This window comes from Canis lupus, chromosome 24 (genome assembly GCF_003254725.2).
Source record: "Canis lupus dingo isolate Sandy chromosome 24, ASM325472v2, whole genome shotgun sequence".
NCBI lineage: Eukaryota > Metazoa > Chordata > Mammalia > Carnivora > Canidae > Canis > Canis lupus.
The window spans coordinates 17343141-17359043 of NC_064266.1; the positions used below are offsets into that span (position 1 = coordinate 17343141).

The 15903-nt window shown below is 48.3% G+C and overlaps 1 protein-coding gene across 3 annotated transcripts in view; it reads left to right on the plus strand.

Moving 5' to 3' along the window:
• Nucleotides 1–14609: 14609 nt before the first annotated feature.
• ADRA1D (adrenoceptor alpha 1D) overlaps nt 14610–15903 on the plus strand; it is a 32915-nt gene continuing 31621 nt past the window's right edge. For all 3 annotated transcript variants that reach the window (XR_007405436.1, XR_007405437.1, XM_035706086.2), the window contains exon 1: nt 14610–15878. Coding sequence is in view for 1 of the 3 variants with exons in the window: in XM_035706086.2 (XP_035561979.1) it covers nt 14768–15878 (1111 nt within the window). In the remaining 2 variants the exon portion in view is untranslated. The remainder of the gene's footprint in view (nt 15879–15903) is intronic.

Sequence of the window (15903 nt, forward strand, 5' to 3'; positions counted from 1 at the left end):
GGAGCCTGCTTCTCCCTCTATGTCTCTGCCTCTCTCTGTGTGTCTCTCATGAATAAATAAACAAAATCTTAAAAATTAAAAAAAGGATGGCTACTATTTAAAAGAAAGAAAATAACAAGTGTTGGTGAGGATGTAGAATGATGGGAGCCATTGCACACTATTGGTTGAATTGCAAAATGGTGCAGCCTGTATGGAAAATGGTATGGGAATTTCTCAAAGAATTAAAAATAGAACTACCATATGATCCAGCAACCTCGCTTCTGGGCATATTTCCAAAAGGATTGAAGGCAGGATCTTGAAGAGATATTTGCACACCCATGTTTGTAGCAGCATTATTCATAACAGCTAAGAGACAGAAACAACCCAGTTATCTGTCAACAGATAAGTGGATAAACAAAATGTGGTATATCCATACAATGAAATATTCTTCAACTTTAAAAAAGAGGGGCACCTGGGTGGCTCAGTCTGTTAAGCTGCTGCCGTCAGCTGAGGTCATGATCCTAGGGTCCTGGAACCAAGCCCTGTGTCCAGCTCCCTGCTCAGTGGAGAGTGTGCTTCTCCTTCAAACTCCACCCCTCTCCCCGGCACCGTGTTCTGGTCCTCTCTCTCCCTCTCAATTAAATAAATAAAATCTTTAAAAATGTTTTAAAAACAGAAGGAAATCCTGTCACATGCTAGAACATGGGTGAACCTTGAGGACATTTTGTTAAGTGAAATGAGGACATTCTGTTAAGTGAAATGAGACAGTCATAAAAAACCAAATACAGGATGATTCCTCTTATATTAGGTATCTAAAGAAGTCAATTCATAAAAAGTAGAATGGTGGTTACCAGGGCCTGGGAAGGAGAGGGAATAAGTAGTTGTTATCTAGTAAGTACAGAGTTTCAGATTTGCAAGATGAAAAAAGTTCTGGATCTCTGTTTCACAACAATGTCAACATACTAACACTCCTGAGCTATACATTTAAAATGGTTACGATGGTAAATTTTATGTTAGGTTCAAAAAGCTTTATGTTATCTGTAAATATCACAATAAAAATACAAAAGCAAAAGAATCAAGTTTCTATCCTTCTTCTAGTAAATCGTATTTCAGAATAACCAAATAACTGATGACAGTTCTTCTTCATAGAGAGATCATAGCTCATAAATGCAGAAGGAATGACAAATTTTAAAAATCACAATTTCATTGCCCCAGAAGAAATAACAAATCTAGACAACAAATGACAACACAAATCTTCAAGTGAAGTTTCGGGGAAAACTTTGTAACAGACAGACCAGGCTGACAGCTCCTGAACCCAGAGTTTATTCTTAACATCCCAAGAATGTGACAACTGGATATTACATAATCCCCAATGTGATGCAATAGGAAGTATACAACACAACCTGTGAAGTATCTAACACAACCTATAAAGTACACTTGCTAAAGAAAAAAAAAAAAAAAAAAGAAAAGCACAGAAAACAGAAACACAGAAAAAGAAAATCTAAAAATGCCTAGATGAACATGTTACACAATATCACGAGGAGGTAACACCAGCAAAAATGGCAGAGGAAGGATCTCTGAAAATTCTCTCCTCTATAAAAGCAAAAATCATAAGAATCAACTTTTTCAGAACTCTGCAAATTAACCTGAGTGTATTATTAACAGAGCATTTATTCAAAGAAAACTGGCTGAATCTCATTAGGAACAGTGATCTATGTGGCCTTGTAACTTGCCTTCATCCCATCCCCCACTCCACGCCTCCAAAGTAGTCTCAAAAAACAACAGCCCACACTTGCAGTGAAAAGTAGCAGCCTGGCAGCCACCAGAAGGAACAGAACAGGGCTGGAGCCCTTTCAAAGCCACAGTCCCAAAAAATTATCATTATTTGACCTGTCTGGTTAATTTTGGAAGATCCCACTTACAAGGTTAGCTGTATTTGACTTGACTGGGTGCTTTCCTAGTGAAAAGCTTTTCTTCCCCTGGGGGGACACTGAAAACAATTAAAAGCAAATGTTTGGGAACCCTGGGTGGCGCAGCAATTTAGCACCTGCCTTGCCCAGGGCGCGATCCTGGAGACCTGGGATAGAATCCCACGTCGGGCTCCCGGTGCATGGAGCCTGCTTCTCCCTCTGCCTCTGTCTCTGCCTCTCTCTCTCTCTCTCTCTCTCTCTCTCTGTGACTATCATAAATAAATAAAAATTAAAAAAAAAAAAGCAAATGTTTAACTTCAACACTATGTAGGGTGGTGGATAACAGTTGGAACAAACATTTTAGGCTAACCAAAAAACTTAAAAGGAAAAGCTGGGAATGAGATATCCATAGGTACTTTGAAAATTTCTGATATATTCCTGGAGGTCTGGAAGATCACATGCAAGTATAAGGCTGTGCACAGGCTCGGGAAAGTTCTGAGGAAGCCCCAAGCTCTTGCCTCTGACTGACTTTAAGAATCTAGTGAAGGCTAAAGAAGGGGTGTCAAGGGTCTAGCTGAGTGTTGAAAGTGAGCCCCAATATGTATCCAGAGCTCCTTGGCAAAGACCACAGAATTCACTGTTTCCAGGCCTTTAAAATGCTCTGTCCAGTCTGTCCACTAACCTATCCACAGAGACTTCAGCAGCCACACATGACAAAGAATACAGACTCTCTTGAATTAGTTCAGAAAGGTTACTAAACAAACAACAGCACCTATAACGAACAGGGACAAACACTAACACTGGGGGGTGGGGGGGTTAGAATGCAATTTTCAGACCTGCCACGTTGTATTATTTTAGATGTCTAGCTTTCAACAACAACAAAGAAAACTGAGACATGTCAAGAAATATGAAAATCGGACCCATACACAGAAAAAAAGGTAATCAATAGCAACTACCCTGGAGGAAACCCAGATGATGAACTTATCAGGAAAGACTTTAAATCAGTGTCTTTAAATGGAGTGAAATAATGTTCAGACACAAAAGGAGTGAAGTACTGAAACACATCAAAACACAAATGAATCTTTAAAATATTATGTTAAGTGAGAGAAGCCAATCCCATGATTCCATTTTAATGAAATGTTTAGAACAGGCAAAAATCTATAGAGATAAAAAGTAGATGAGGGGCACCCAGGTGGCTGATCAGTTAACCATCTGACTCGTGACTTTGGCTCAGGTCATGATCTCGGGGTGCTGGGATCGAGCCCCGCAGTGGGCTCTGTGTTCAACAGGGAATCTCCTTGAGGATTCTCTCTCTCTCTCTCACTCTCCCTCTACTCCTCTCCCCTAGTCACCCTCTCACTCTCTAAAATAAATAAATCCTTAAAAAAAAAAAAGTAGATGAGCCATTGCCCAGAATGGGGGAGTCAGTGTGGGAGAATAGGGAGAGGCCACCTATGACAAGGGGGGCGGGGTTTCACAGTTAAAAGAGTAGCCTCTACCTCAGGTGGTCAGTGGGTCAGTCGTGACAAATGGCAATCCCAGAGGGGGACCCAAGGGTGAATGGAATAGATATGCCCCTGCCCACAGGCAGCCTCAAGTCTAGTAAAAGAGGCAACCATGAACCATCAGCCCAAGGGAGGACCCTAAGGAACAGTAACAATCCTGCAGGCACTCCTGACCAAGAGGCCACACAAGACCAGGCAGTTTAGAAGGTCCAGATGCCACCTGCCTGGAAAGGAGCAGGGGTAACATACTGTTTCCTCATCTGAGTGATGGTTACACAGGTATGTTTATTTCATGAAAATTCAGCAAGATATTTACCTATGATTTATGCATTTCTCCATGTGTTATGGTTTAATATGAAAATATCCTATTGATTCAAATATTCCATTAGAATTAAATGTAGACACCTTTCTGCATCTCTCTCTGGCCCCCAGCTTCCTCTCCAACTGCAACTCATGCCCTCAATCCTCATTCTCTGTGCTCTAAGATCACCAATCTTCATTTGGTGGCAAGAATGCCAAAATTGCCCTAGCCTGAGAATTTTCTACATGCTTTACTTCTACCTGAAGTGCATTTGTCTGTTCTTCACAAACTTGGTATTTCTAAAAATCCAGTCTCAGTTGAAATGACATTCAGAGACGTTTGACCTCACCACTCCACCTGTGTTGCCCAGTGCCCCACATGGTCCTATCACAGCGCCCTGTGTGTGTTCTTCATTACACTAGACTCATTGCACTATTGTGTTTTACCACCTGTCTACCACAATAAACTATGGTATCCAAGGAAGTCAAGGCTGTATCTTACTCAACCTTTTACCCCCATGCCCAACAAAGTGCTTGATGTATAGTGTACACTTGTAATAAATATTTGTGAGTGAATGGGGAAATGGAGGGCATGATCAACCCAAGAGTGGAGCAAAGACGTGACTCTTCAGGCACTGTGGCAAGACAGTAAGTGAGGTTTTGTTGGCTGAATCTTGTGGCCTCCATTCAGTCACCCTTGATTAGCAATAACTGGAGATTATGAATTACAGCTACTCCTAGAGTCAAACTTTCAAGGCGGAAGGAAATGTGTTAAATTGCACAATGAAAGGAACAAAGCCCCTATAATTCCCACCATCTCCTCACACCTACCAACCTAGGAAGTCTGTGGCATCACAGAATCTTGATTCTTAACACAATGGCACAGGGGCAGTTCTGGCTTGTCAAGGGATGTGACTGTGAAAGCATCTTTGTGTGCAGGTGTGATGATACATTTCCCTCACAGCAGGGAGAGATGGCAGGCTGTAATTTAACCCTGCCCTCTATTATCAAAACCATTTTACTTCCTCCCCAACCTTAGAATGTACCTAAAAGTATTCCCCCCAAAGGTACCAGGTACAGCTGAGGATGGTCTCTTAATGTCAAAGGAGATGTTTAGAAAGTTGGAAGAGCTTAAATCAGGGTCAGAGGTAAGGCCAGTATCCCTGGGTCAGCCCTAAACTGGTAACATACTCTCAGAAGAAAACCACTGACCAACCCCATCGGCCTGCCCTGACCAGCCACCAAGCCCTTCCCTGAGTACAGCCTAACCCTCACTCCACCCACAGCCTGACCTCCAGCATGCCCACAGCCTGATCCCTCAGCCTGGCCTCAGATGGGCCCCCCTCCCCCGCCCCCAATTCCAAACACATAGTCCTGCCCTTCAACGTCCATCTTATTTCCTTACCCATACCGTGAACTTGCTGAGGCGAGACACCAATATCTCCTGAGGATCTGAATATACAAATGGACATTGGCCAGACCATACATGACAATAGAACTTTTACCAACGGTCTGCAGCAACCCCCCTGGGGAAGTCAGATGCTCATACCAATTGGCCTGGAATGGTCAGGAATTGTTCAATGACTTCCAGCTTCTTGATTTTATACACCTGCTTCCAACGCAGGCACCACCAAAAGAAGGCAAAGATGCACCCCCACCAATCACATAAGATGCTCTTCTTCTAGTTGCATTCCCTCCAGTGTCCCTGTGATACTGGAGGGACAATCACAGCACAATCAATCACACCTGAATCACAGCACACCTGAAACCTTCCTTTGTCTTTTTGCTAGAACACTTTCCCAGTCCCTGCCTGCCTTTAAGTCCCTGACCAATGCAAGTAATGGTGGCTGACTCCCTTGCTATAATAGGCTCTGGATGAACTGCTTCTGTTTGTTCTCATCTAGAAGGTCTTTGTTTATGTCCACAGTTTTCCTAAAGGTCCCAACAAGATACAGTTTGCACTGTGACCCATGGCTGCTGACCCCAGCCTTCGGCCAGGTGCGTTCTACACAGACCTCATATGAACCCTTTGTGCCTTGCTACTCGCAACTTGTCAGATCTACTCCAGTGTAGTAAATCAGTGCTTAGTCTGAACTCCCTCCCTTTGCATTGAGTCCTTGGCCACTTATTATCGGTTTAGTGGGTCTCCTTTGTTTGAATCCTTGGTAGAACTAGGCCATTCCCTTTATCTCTGTTGCTGCCTTTTATGTTTCCATTTAGTGCCCTTCTGTCAAAATTATTGGCCACAAGATGGAGAATCACAGGGCCCCCTACAGGCAGAGCTCCCCTGTAGACCTACAGGTCATGCCAGCTTCCTAGAGTGGTTTGTGGTGCTCACTGCATCGGAATCCATTCAGACGAACTGCTGTGGATCACCAATAAAGCTGAGGGAAGTTCTTTCATCTCAATACCTTGCCCGGAGAGCGTCTTTTCTCTGGTTTTCCATAGGGAGTTGCCAATTGTCAGGCCTGCATTGGAAGACAGCCAACTGTCAGGCTGAGGTCCTAAGACACAGGTGTCAACGCACCACCTTTCTACAGACCATTGCCATCTTTCATGAGTCATCCAAGTCCCCTCCTCCTCCAGGAAAAACTCCTGCCTTCAACAGATTATTCTCATTAGAATCCAAATTCTCGTACCTGTCTTTCTAAATGACCTAACTTCACCAAGAATCATTTGGACCTTCAGTAGCCACTCCAGGAAACAAGTGACTTGAACACAATAGTTGATTTGAGAGATACTTTGAAAACAAAAGGAATAAGAAAGATATTTGGATCAGCGTGCAAAGGTCCCCAAAGGAAATTCTGATTTAAAAATCGCTTCACTGAAAGATCCTTTGGCCAAAGCTAATGAGCAATTTGAAAACTTAAGTAACATCAAACTAGACTCATTGCCCTTCATCTTCCCCCTCCTTGTCCTCCAGTTACTGCCCTGGATGCAGCCCTGTCTCTCCCCCTCTTACCCATCCGCTGCTGCCCCCTCCACACCGCCAGTGACTCCAACCTCCTCCTCCCTATCCTTTCTCCAACAACTCCTAAGGTCCTTAAATGCCAGTTACCTCTAAAGGTGGCCCATCCATGGGCCAAGGATGCTGACAAATGTAGAATTAATTAATTAACTAACCAGAACTGAATAATAACCAGTCATTAATTAACCAGAACTGAATTAATAAGTATAATTAAAGATTTCCTAAACCCAGAGAAGACCAGCAACTATTCAGAAAAGAACTGAGAATATGTTTAGGTGTGTGTAAGCCAGGGTTACCTGAGATATTACCAATTTTACATACATTGGTTAGTCTTGGATGACAGGTTCTAATTAAACTGGCCTGGATCTCCCTAACCACAGTGAACCTGAGGGTCAAAACCAGGCCCCAAAAGTAGAACAAGATCCCCTAAAAACCATATCTGAAACTTTTCTGATAAAAATCCATTGGGTCACAACTCAATCATGCAAAAGAGGAAAAGCTAGGCTCTGGTGCCATTATTTGTGTTGTCGTTTGTGTTTCACACACTAATCTAGACGTGTGAGCGTAGGTATTTTGTAGATGTAATAGACATCAACAAGCAGTTCACTTTAAATAAAGGAGATTACCCTCCATAATGTGGGTGGGCTTCATCCAATCAAGGCCTGAAGAGCACAAACTGAGGTTTCCCAAAGAAAAAGAAATTCTGCCTCAAGACTGTAACATCGAAACCCTACCTGGGTTTCCAGCCTGCTGGCCAGTGCTCCAGATTTCAGAGTTGGATTGCAACTTCAACTCTCACCTGATTTATAGCCTGCACTAGAGATTTTGGACTTGCCAACCCACACAACTGAGTGAGTCAGTTCCTTAAAATAAACGTTAAAAGTTTTGTATATATATATATATATATTTTTTTTTTTTCAGATACATTTATCCCCTATTGGTTCTGCTTCTCTGGACAATCTGTTACATCTCTGAAGATCAAACAGTTAGAAGATAGACTTCCCAACTGACAACCTTTATTAACAAGGATGCATGTAGATACTGTAAACACAAGGCACCCTGGTAAAAGATCAGTCTCTTTTCCAAAAAAAAGTCCCTCAATTTAGGTCAATAGGGTGCTCCAGAGAATGAAACCACTCAATATCCTGCTTTATCCATAAACAACTAATGTAAATAACTATACCTACAGATGGTCACCCTCAATGATTCTTGGTAGACACAGCTGCTATAATGTATATGATAAACTGTCTTTGTTCACCTTCTTCCTCAGAGTAAACATGCCACCCAGGTGGCAGACATTTCAAATAGTATACAAAATTTCCCTATCCCCCAGCCCACAATTATAACCCTTGGGCTTTGACTGAAAAACTTTCCTTCCTGCCCAATGAAACACCCCTGACAATTTAACAGGGACAGATTTATTTGGCAAACAGAATTGAAACATTACATGTATACCACAGGGGACTACCTCCGGAGGTTCCAGACGATCTCTCTACTCCTAATCAAGTTGGGTCTGCCCCAGGTATGCCTTTACCTTCTCCTTTGTAGTTGATAAATACACCTTAAAAAGCCCTCGACACCATTTGTGTTGCTTGAAAGGGAATGCTTTGGCAGACCAGAATGCCAATCTCTGGTTGAGGTGTATTCGCTTCCTGTGGCTGCTGTAACACATGAACACAAACTGGTGGCTTAAGACAACAGAAATTTAGGGGCTCCTGGGTGGCTCAGTCGGTTGTACTTCTGCCTTTGGCTCAGGTCATGATCCTGAGGTCCTGGGATCAAGCCCCTTATCAGGCTCCTGGCTCAGCGAGGAATCTGCATCTCCCTCTGCCCCTCCCCCTGCTCATGCTCTATTTCTCTCAAATGAATAAGTAAAAATCCTTTAAAAAAAAAAAAAGACAACAAATTTATTCTCTCACAGTTCTGAGAGCAGAAGTCTAAAATTCAAGATGTTGGCAGGGCCACATTCCCACCAAAAGTTCCAGAGAAGAATCCATTCCTTGCCTCTTCCAGCTTCTGGTGGCATCTGGCAATCTTTGGCCTCCCTTGGCTTATGATCACATCACTCTGTTCTCTGCCTGTCTTCACATCACTTTCTCTGTGTATCTATGTCTCACCTCCCTCTGGCTCACTCTTAGAAGGATATTTATCATTGGGTTTAGGGTCCACCCGGATAATCCAAGATGTTCTCCCTATCTCAAGATCCTTAATTTAGTTACATCTGCCCAGACTCTTTCTATAAAGACTTGTAACATTCAAAAGTTCCAGGGATTAAGATGTGGGCATCTCCTTTGGGAAACCACTGTTCTCCCCGCTACACAAGGTTATGATCCTAACTAAACCACCAAAGAGCAGATCCCTAGAGGGATTCAAACAACTCCTAAGATCCTTAAATGCCAGTCACCTCTAAAGATGGCCATTATAAAACGCCAACATTTAGCCTCTGATTTTCAAAAGGAATGCAAAAAAAAAAAAAAAAACTGTTTGTAACCTTCACCCACATAATTTCACAGTGGCCAGTTGAGTTGGTGGAACCAGATGATTTCAAATGAGTGTTCGCTGAGCGAGAGTCACCAGTGTTCCTCTGCTAAGTATGTACAGACGCAGAGCAGACTTCTGCCCCTATCAGAGAACTCACTGGGTCCTGCAGTGTCCAATGACCACCTTTCTTCAAAGGCCGAAGGCTTTAGACAAAAACCCAAGCCAAAAACTACAGGAACATGTCAAACACATTCCAACCCTGGGCACTTTCTATTCCTTTTTGGGAGCAGGGGCATGCACCACTTAATCCAGGCCCTGCTGGTGCCTCCCAGAGGCACTCCTCCTGGGAGAAAAATGCCCATTCTTGCCCTAGACAGACCAGGCTCCCTGGAATGTGCGAAGTCCTCCCTAGTTGCCTCTTGCAAAAGGAACTGGTGCTCAAGGACAGAGCTACACATTCTAACCCTCAATGACACTTAGAGGTGTGCGGTCCTTCATGTCTTCAGTTGTTGATTCACATGTTCATCTCTCGACTGAACAAACTCACTGAGTGACTTCGAGCGAGCCCAGGCCTGTACTCACTGCTGGGCACAACAAGACAAATATGTCACAGTCACTGAAAATCCCCAGAAGGCCACTGTCTCCAGATATCACCAGTAAACAATGAAATTACAAAGGACTGCTGAGGAATAAATCGAAGGCAATGGGGACCCAAAGGAGGAGGTAAGTGAGATTTTTGCAGACACTTAATCCCCAAGTGGGACAGTTATTATCACCACTTTACATTTATAGGGAAATGAAGGATCCAAGAATAGTGACTAACCTGCAGAAGAGAGAGGAAGAGGAATTTGGTAGGAGCCCAAGGAGTGATAAGGCACAGAGAAAGCAAAGTGAGGAAGGCCAGTCTCACTTCCTAATATTTTTTTCCTGGGATACTTGGGATATTTCTTTCTTTCTTTCTTTCTCTACCTTCCATTCCTCCAGAGACTCATTATCAAGGGAAATCCTCCTTTCTTCACTGTCTTCTCCAGAGAATCTTGGCCCAGGAGAAAAGGAAATGGAAAATGGCTTTGAGCCATCTTATTTGTGAGCTGGAAGGTTGACATCCCAGCAGGAATTGTCTTAGCCTCCCTAATTGGGATTGGAGTCATGCAACCCTGCCTGGCCTCTCAAGTTGATTATAGGCCACTTCCTCTGAGTTGACTGGCCTATTTTAATTCTGTGTTAGGAAATCTCCCTCATTAGCATTTGCCACTCGGCTTGAGGGTCAGAGAATTTGTCAGATTAGCAAAGTTTATCCCTGGAACTTTCTCATCTTTCTTTTCATTTGTACAGAATATCCCCATGGACTGTCTTCCCCACTTTTCTGTTACCCACAATGGGTAATCTGATCTCAGGGGCCAGAGGAGGTAGTAAGATTCTAGGTCACTTGTACTAGGAGGTACAAAGAAAATGTGATGTAACGAGAAATACTGGTTCTTGGAGTTAGGAGACTCAGATTACAGGAGTAGACTTCTAGGCAAGGAAGGTAAGAGATTCCCATCTGCACTGGGTGAATCCTACTAGAAAGGGTTCGCTAATTCTCCATGAAGGTTAAAGGAATGCAAGCTGAGCATCCACTGTCCATGTCAATCTCCTGATGCATTCCCAGAGCTGAATGAATTGAAATTGTCACCATCACCAGCTCATTCCCAAATGGTATTCCCAATTCCCACGTTTTTTTAGCAGGTGGTGCTGAAAATGTGCCTGATGGGCCTGGTCAGAAAGGAATAGCCACATGAACAGCATCCACTGGGCCTGGGTGGAGTGTTAGCTGGGGTTCAGAGCAGCCAGCCTACCGGCTCTTTTCACAATCTATCCATGAAGCATTGCCTGACTAATGCCCAGATCAAGTCTTCCCGGGACTCTTGCTGTCCTGCAGCACAGACAGGCTGGGTGGTCATCATACCTGTTCCCTTTTCCTGGACATTTGGCTGAATCACATTTCCTCCTTGCATCTAAGTGAGAGCATGGGCTCGGACAGAGGTGCTGTGTGTGGCTCCTCCTAAGATGTCCACATAACCCTCCATGCTCCCACTCTGTTCTTAGGGCAGCTGGATGTAGACAATTTAGAAGAGGTCTCCAGGATCCTGGAGAATTCCCACACTCTGGGAAAAAGTGGAGCCATGCATCAGAAGGAGCCTGGACCCCTGAGTTTCCTCATGGAGATCTGTCCATGAGAGTTGCCAACCTGGTACACTCACACTGGATGCTGAGTAAGTGAGAATTACAGTTTCATTGCACTAAGCCACTGACCTGTGAGGGTTCTTTATTACAGCTTTTAACCTATCCCAACTAATCTCTGCCTCACTCAGAGTTTTCCACCCCAGTGTGTCTTCCAACTTTGTCCAATATGCTGCTTCCCAATAATTTCCTCTCCTAAAGAACATAAAAAGAAACAAAAAGCTATCTCTTAGGAGCAGAAGCAAACACAGCTGCAAAGCAAACAGCCACTGCAAGGGTCTGCAGAACAGCCAGCTCCTTGCCAGGCCTTGAGTAGGATATCATTCTATTGGCGTCCATCCCCAACCTCTACCTTCTCCATTGTGATGGGATATATAATCACTAACCTCCAACTCCATTAATTTTAAGCAAAAATTAGCATAAATAATCCAATCATAACTGATCTCAAGTCTCCTACAGCTTCAGTTGACAGAGGGATCAGGCTGGCTGGGAGGTTATTAGATCACCAAGCATCTCCTTCCTACAAACGACATCCTTTCCCTATATACTTACTCCCTGACCCAGGACCACCGGGAGGTGCCAGTCCTAAGCACCAAATTCTGCTGTCCTGAGGATGAGGGAAGGTAGCCCCAAGCCCTCACGCCTTCACCCAGTGCCCCTGCTGACCACAGTATGTAACTGGAGTAAATGACACAATTAGGGGGATCAGGAAGGCTCAGGTTGTGGGTCAGTAGGGATTATAGGTCTGGTGGTAGCCAGGAGTAGGGTCAAGCCATAGGAAGCTGAAAGGTCAAGCTAGGACTAGAGACCCATTTGCAGCTGAAGAATAGACTGGATGTCCATGTTCTTCATAGGGACTGATCCAAGTGGCTGCTTTAGCCACATCTACCAATGATGTGCATGATTTTGTACTCTTTCAGTCTCCACTACTATTCAGGGGTGGGGAGGTACTGAGAAAGGGTTTCTCTGGATTTGGATTTTCTTTGAAGATTTCATTGAAGAGAGTCTCCAGGACTCAGATATCAAAGCCAGAGAAAGCTTCGGTCCATAGCAATAGGACAGCTCTCCTCCTAACACTTAGTGACACTTTATGCCATTTGAATGTGAGCCCCAGAAGTCATTCTGCGTAATTCAACATCATATCCAGTGCCCGGAACAGTTGCAGCATATAGCTGGTGCCTTATTTGTGCTGAATGAACAAATAAAGGTTGGTGGAGTGGAAGGGAGCCAGGGGAATGCTGGTCCCCCAAAACAGGATATCCATCAGGAACGTCTTCTCCATCAGTATCCTCTCCCATTCGGCATTCTGACTCTGCAAGTGACAACCACCTGTACCATCTTCACGAGAGAGGAGGAGGTCCAGATCTCCTCAAACCCCTTGTGACCTCTAATAGGGGCTCCAGTTCAGGTTTATCTGCCCAGGGGTTAACTTCTTGGTTGTGGGATGAACTTCTCCTTTTTCTTTATGCTCGCTCTAAAGGGGCCTCATACAGGAGGGGAGATAAATACACATGCTAGGTATCCATCTAAAACCCAGCCTTGCCACTGTATCAAAAAGAACCAAAAGGTCAGGAGGGTCATCAGAGCTCACCTTGCTTTCACTCCTACTCTTCTATGGTAAACTCTCAAAGACCCAAGTAAAAGATGGAAGATGTAATGGGGAAACAGAGGACCTTGGAAGAGCTGTTTCTAAGCTAGGACACTAAGAGCTTTAGCTTCCTGGGCTGGATTTCTAACAAATTTCTACCATTTTCTGCTTTGTCTCCATATCACCTTCTCATCTAGGTCTCTCCCGGCCATCCACAGCCAGTGAGTGGGCTCCAAGGCCCCCAGTTCTCCACTTCTTTCCAGACATCTCTCCAAATAGGCCCTCAGCTCCCTGGCACAGCTCAAGCCTTGGTCACCTTGCACCTACACGGTGCTATTCTCTTCCCCCTGCCACCCAACGTGTCCAGCCAGCATGATGCCCGCCACCCTGGTTAGTAATTTTATGTGGGTCAAATGAATGATCTCTTTTTGTCTCTCCCTACCCAGTCCTGCTAGTTAGCAAGAGGCTTCCCAAATGCAACCCTCCACCTGTGTCCCTGGTTCAAACCAGTTCCATAGATCCTCTGCCCTCCCTGTCCAAGTCCTGCCTGGCCAAGACCCACGCAGCCAACAAACCCAGGCCCTGCTCTGGGGTCTTAACACATTTTAACTAACTCAATGTTCGTATCATTAAATAGACACTACTCTTACCCTCATTTTACAGATGGACTGAGACACAGAGAAATCAAAGAGCTCCTATGGTCCACAGCCCAGATTTGGAGCCAGCCAGTCTGCCAACCCCCCCCCCCCCCCCACTCTTTAACCATCGGTCCAAGTGCCCTTTCCCACCCTCCAGCACTTAACCCTCCCTTCCCGGAAGGCCACTTAGTGTACCAAGGAAGTTTCATTCCACATCTGATATGGAGTAAAGTAACAATGCAGAAGTTGGTACATGCAAACCGATGACTGGTGGGCAGGATCCCAGATCCATAACCAGATAGTCTCTTGTTCCTTTTCCCGTCACAGAGCAGCACTGGCATCTGGTTCCTCCCGGGACTCTCTGCACTCCCCGCGCTGCACAGAGGCGTTGGAGACCCTCGCCTGGCCAGTGGCTTGGGAGGAGTAAGGAGGTGCGGCAGATCCCTCCAGGCAGTCCCAGGAGGCAACAGCCGCGGTATTGCGCGGTCCAGTCCGCAGTCCGCAGATCCCAGGCGCTTGCTGCTCTCTGGCGGCCGGAGCCGGGAGCCGGGGAGCCCCGGAGCCCGGCGACCCGGGAATCGCGCCGTCTCCGCTCCGCGCGCCCAAGGGCACCAGCGAGTGACCGAGAGGCTGGGGGGAAAGGGCGGGAGGAAGGGGCCCGCGGCCGAGGGGAGAGGAGGGAAGAGGCCCGGGAGGGGCGCGCCAGGGGCGCAGCGCGGACGGCGAGGAGGGAGGGCGGTCGTGGGCGCCGGCGCGAGGCAGGGGTGGCTGCCGCCCGGCCGGCGCGGACGCCCCGCCGCGACCCCCCCCCCCCCCCGGGCCCCGGCGTCGCCGCTCGCCCCTCCGCCCCGCGCGGGCGCCCCCTCCCTCGGCGCCGGCCGCCCCCTCCTCCTTCCCGGCGCTGCCCCTCCTCCGTCCCGCCCCCCGCGCCCGCGGAGCGCGCCGCAGTGGCTCTGCCTGCACCGCCCGGCCCCCGAGCCGCCGCTCTGCCCGCTCGCCGGCCCCGGCTCCTCCACCGACCGCGCCGCCAGCCCCGGGAGCCCCGGCCGCCGCCCCGCCCGCCCCGCTGCGCATCCAGGAACTCGGGCGGGACCGCGCGGCGATGCCCGGGGCCCCGCTCCCGGCCAGTCGCTCGCCCTGCGCCCGGGCCCGGCCCCCGACGGCCGCGCGCTGAGATGACTTTCCGCGACCTCCTGAGCGTCAGTTTCGAGGGACCCCGCCCGGACGGCAGCGCCGGGGGCTCCAGCGCGGGCGGCGGCGGGGGCGGCGCGGGCGGCGCGGCCGCCTCGGAGGGCCCGGCGGTGGGCGGCGTGCCGGGGGCCGCGGGCGGCGGCGGCGGCGGCGTGGTGGGCGCGGGCGGCGGCGAGGACAACCGGAGCTCCGCCGGGGAGCCGGGGGGCGCGGGCGCGGGCGGCGAGGTGAACGGCACGGCGGCCGTCGGGGGGCTGGTGGTGAGCGCGCAGGGCGTGGGCGTGGGCGTCTTCCTGGCCGCCTTCATCCTCACCGCCGTGGCGGGCAACCTGCTGGTCATCCTCTCGGTGGCCTGCAACCGCCACCTGCAGACGGTCACCAACTATTTTATTGTGAACCTGGCCGTGGCCGACCTGCTGCTGAGCGCCACGGTGCTGCCCTTTTCAGCCACCATGGAGGTGCTGGGCTTCTGGGCCTTCGGCCGGGCCTTCTGCGACGTGTGGGCCGCCGTGGACGTGCTGTGCTGCACGGCCTCCATCCTCAGCCTCTGCACCATCTCGGTGGACCGGTACGTGGGCGTGCGCCACTCGCTCAAGTACCCGGCGATCATGACCGAGCGCAAGGCGGCCGCCATCCTGGCCCTGCTCTGGGCCGTGGCCCTGGTGGTGTCCGTGGGGCCCCTGCTGGGCTGGAAGGAGCCGGTGCCCCCCGACGAGCGCTTCTGCGGCATCACGGAGGAGGCAGGCTACGCCGTCTTCTCCTCCGTGTGCTCCTTCTACCTGCCCATGGCCGTCATCGTGGTCATGTACTGTCGCGTGTACGTGGTCGCGCGGAGCACCACGCGCAGCCTCGAGGCGGGCGTCAAGCGCGAGCGCGGCAAGGCCTCCGAGGTGGTGCTGCGCATCCACTGCCGAGGCGCCAGCGCGGCCGACGGGGCGCACGGGCCGCGCAGCGCCAAGGGCCACACCTTCCGCAGCTCGCTGTCCGTGCGCCTGCTCAAGTTCTCCCGCGAGAAGAAGGCGGCCAAGACGCTGGCCATCGTCGTGGGCGTCTTTGTGCTCTGCTGGTTCCCCTTCTTCTTCGTCCTGCCGCTTGGTGAGTGACCCGTCTCCCACGGCCC